Source organism: Marmota marmota, unplaced genomic scaffold (assembly GCF_001458135.2).
Source record: "Marmota marmota marmota unplaced genomic scaffold, marMar, whole genome shotgun sequence".
NCBI lineage: Eukaryota > Metazoa > Chordata > Mammalia > Rodentia > Sciuridae > Marmota > Marmota marmota.
In genome coordinates this window covers 1102684-1106817 of record NW_026000026.1, presented here as the reverse complement: position 1 = coordinate 1106817, position 4134 = coordinate 1102684, and the positions used below count along the sequence as shown (strand labels likewise).

General features: G+C 56.1%; 1 protein-coding gene across 1 annotated transcript in view; it reads right to left on the bottom strand.

Moving 5' to 3' along the window:
• Bhlhe23 (basic helix-loop-helix family member e23) overlaps nucleotides 1-262 on the bottom strand; it is a 2431-nt gene extending 2169 nt beyond the window's left edge. Inside the window, exon 1 of the mRNA XM_015494915.2 lies at nucleotides 176-262. Within this exon, the coding sequence (XP_015350401.1) occupies nucleotides 176-262 (87 nt within the window). The remainder of the gene's footprint in view (nucleotides 1-175) is intronic.
• Between the last annotated feature and the right edge of the window lie 3872 nt (nucleotides 263-4134).

Sequence of the window (4134 nt, the reverse complement as noted above, 5' to 3'; positions counted from 1 at the left end):
CGGGCTCTGGCTCCCACTCGCCCCCGCCTCGGTTTTAAGCTGCGGAGGCGCCGGCTGGGACTTCGAGCCGTCCAATCAGAGGGGACCTGGTGACTGCCTCTCTCGGAGCCCGGCTCCACCGGCGGCTCAGACGGTCAGGAGGGCGGGCGAGGGAGACAGAATCCGGGGCACTAACCTGCCTCTCAGCGACCCGGACCGCGGCCTCCCGGTGTCCCGGGGTTGGCCGCCTCCAGACGCTTGCGTTCCGCGTGGACACCCTCATAGTTCTTCCGTCTTGTTCCCTGTCCTCGCTCACACGAGCCACGGGAGCGTAGCGGTTCCGTTGTGCACCACCAAGGGCACAGCGTCTGCCCAGCGCCTGCCCAGCCACTGCCCCGTGCTGTGTGGACCCACGGTCTGGGGGTCTCGCTCGCAGTCCCGGGTGGGCCTGAGCAACGCGTTCTGGGGCGATCAGTGGCCAGGTTGAATCCGCTGGGCTGTCAGCGATCTGTGAGCAGGGGCCCTTTCCCCGACCTGCAGCTGCCCCCCTGTCCCCCACAGGTGCCAGGTGCCTGCTGAGGTGATTCCCACGTCCCCCAACATCCAGTAGTGATTTGAAGCAGGAATCAGAATTTATAGGATACACCCTGGCTTAGGAGAAGCCCCTGCTTGTAGTTATTTGGTGTTTTGTGTGAAACGTTTCCCACACTTTGTCCTGCCTGCTGGGGAATTTTCTCTCTGCTTGGTGGGTGGAGGGGTCGATGGTGGAACTGGGGAGCAGAACAAAAGGAGCTGGGGCCTGTCACCTGGGATCCTGCTTGTCACTCTTGGAGCTGACCATAGGCTGGTGTATATGGGGGATCCTCTGTCCCAGCCAAGAAGTCTTTGGGTCACTGCAGGTGGCTTCACCAAAGGTGCTGTCCAGACACCTGCAGGGGTGGACGCTGAGTTCACCATACCCAATCCTGAGATTTCTCTTACTAGCCAGGAATGGGTCTGGGGCTCAATGGGTCACTGGACACAGCTTCCCTCAGGGTGACGAGAAGTCTTCCCCCAGGGAGTGGAGGTGGGGCCGATGCCTGCCTGTCAGGAGTTTCTAATGTGGTTGAGAACCCTATAATCATTTTAACTCAGAGAGGGTAGGAGAGCTGGGTGTTCCCTCTCCTATCAGGAGAGCATGTGGAGCTGGGTGCATGCATCCACCCCTGCTGGCAGATGCCAGTCTTTCTGCCACGTGGGAACTGCCTAGAGGCTGGGTGGACTTAGTGAGGAATGGCTGCTCCTGGCCCAGTGACTGGGTCACCCTGGCTTCTTCCAGCAAGATGTGGAACCACTCAGGAGTGAGCTTGGCAGAGTTGCTGATCTCTGTTCCCCAACTTCCACCAGGAGAGGGACGACCGAGATGACCCAACTGAGTGCTTTGGGAAGGCGTCACATCTGAGGAGTGAGTGGGTGGGAGCTGTATGCTCTTTCTATCCACAACAGGCCCCTCCCTGGACTCCATGCTGGGTGGTCATCTCAAGAAGACAAAACACAACATGCTAAGTGATCCCGGGGGGGAAGCGGAGAGGAGCAGCAGGGCCCAGCTCCGTCCACCCTGCTGGCTTTCCTGTCCAGCTGACTGTGTTCTGGAGGGCTGGCATCTGCCAGCAGCACATCCTGTCCCCAGGTGTGAGGTGCCCTTGTGAGAGCCCTGTCTTTTCCTGGGGAGCATCTCCGAGAGACCACTCTGGCTGTCATGCAGTTGGTGGGGGGCACTTCCTGCAGGTCCCCTCCAGGATTGCACTGCTTCAGCCAAGGCTGTGGTGAGCAGGGCATGTGGGGCCGTGGGGCTCCCCGGTTCCCAGGGCCGACAGGCTCAGCAAGGGGTACACCTGCTCCCAGGGGGCCCAGGACTCAGGGCTGTGGGCGGGGATGAGTTGCACTGATGGTGGGTTGGGACCCTGAGGGCACCTGAGGCCAGGAGGTGCGAGCTGGCATTGGCGAGGGCTCTGAGGGTTAAGGTGGGTTTGGGAATGCACAGGCGTCAATGCTGCAGGCATGGGTTGACCTTCACCCAGAGCCAGGTTCTAGGGTGGCTGCATGTGACAACCTGGGGGAAATCACACCAGAGTCAGAAGCTCCCTCCATGAGCTTTAGGAGTGGGGCTTGGGGCCAGTCAAGAACTTCCACTAGCATCTAGCTGTTCTGAAGGACTGTAGGCAGGGGTGGGCAGGGTGCAGGGGTGGGCCACCAAAGGGCTTTGGGGAAAGCCACCTGCTGGGCCAGGGTGGACCCTGCAGGGTTCTGATGCATTGAAAGCACTTTCTGGAGAGGCAGGTTTTCGGTGTGATGCTGCCACCTGCTGGCCTGAGAGGAGATCACAGTGCAACATCCCGGGCCCCTCCCCATCCTGCGCAGGTGGGGCTCACCATCCAGTGCTCCTTGTCCTGGGCTGGAGAGGGCAGGTGAGCCTCCGAGGCTGAGGGTTGACTGCAGCTGTTGAGGCAGAGCCCTAAACCTGGCCCTGCTTCTGCGCCTCTCCCAGGCAGGGGTAGGGAATGGGGTGGGGAGGTAGCTCTGCTCCGAGGCAACTTTCTGGCCAGGTGTTTAGGGCCGGGGCCAAGTGGGGGTCACTTGTTCTCCCACCAGGGGGACAACTCATGGACAACTCGTCCAAGTCCTCTCTCAGGAGTGCTGCACCACTGCTCAGGCAGTCAGACACCTACTCCTTGTCCCTGTAACACACCTCCACTGAGTCCGTCCATCCGCCATCATCATAAAAACCCTGTGATTATCATTTCAAATAAGCTGTCACCTGCTAGATCAATGAAAGAGAAGAAAAAGGATTTTATTTTACCTTTATTTCATACTTTTCTATTCTTTTCTTTCTGTAGATTTTTTAAAAATACTTTTAGTCATAGATGGACACAATACCTTTATTTATTTGTTCTTATGTGGCACTGAGGATGGAACCCAGTGCGTCACATGTGCTAGGCAAGTGCTCTGCCACTGAGCCCCAGCCCCAGCCCCTCCTTATGTAGATTTGAATTTCTGATCTACATAATTTTCATTCTTTTGAAAACTTCTTCTAAACACTTCTTCCCAGGCAGATCTGCTGGTGATGAATTCTCTCATTTTTTGCTTGAGGAAGCCTTTATTTCTTTATAACTAGTGGCTATCATTTCAATGGGTCATTTCAGTTTTTTTTTCTTCAACAAATTAAAAATTAGACTTCTCTCTCTTCTTGCTTGCGAGGATCTGAAGAGAAGTCGGGTGTGATTCTCACCCTTACTCCACGGCAAGGAGTTTTCCCATCTGGCCTCTTTTAGGGTTTTGTCCTGGCCTTTGGCTTTCTGTGGCTGGATAGGAGGTGCCTGTCACAGCCTTCACTATGACCCGCTTGCTCTTGTCTGACTCTCTGTATCTGAGTTTCCCAAGACTGCCACCTGTCATTGCACAAACATTTCCGGTCCCTTTTTCTTATTCTCTCTGTCGGGTACACTTTGGACGTTTACTTACGGTTCCTGGGTGTTCCCTTCTGTCATTTTCATTTTTTTCCTCCCTGCACTTGGGTTCCAGAAGTTTCTATGGACGTTTCTTCAGGACGTTTATTCGGCTGTGTCCAGGCTGCTGTGTCCACCGAAGGCATCCATTTCCACTACAGTGTTTTGATTTCCAGCATTTGCTTTGGACTCTTCCCGAGTTCCCCTGCCTGTTCGTGGTTGGCCTCTGCGACTCGCCATGTCCTGTAGAGAGATCTCCAGCATCTCGGCGTATCTGTGTCCGGCTCTCATGCTTGCTGTTTCTGCAGACTGTGTGCCTTGTGATTTTTTGTTGAAAGGCAGACGTGATGTTCTGGGGAAAGGTAAACGAGGCAAAGAGGCCTTTGGTGGACGTTTCACCTTTTCCTGGCAAGGGAAACCAAGAATCTGGTTGACTGCAGCTGTGGTGTCAGAGGCTAATGCTTCTCTGGAGCACCTGTGTTGGATTCCCGTTGTGTCCAGGCTTCCCTAGAGGTGTCTTTAATACCGTCGGAACCTTGAGGCTCCTAACTGTATCATGGCATGGGGCCCCCGGACATGGTGGCCGGGTTGTGGCGTGGCGTGGCGTGGGGTCCCCGGACGCAGTGGTCAGCCGTGGCGTGGCGTGGGCCCCCGGACGCGGTGGCTGGGT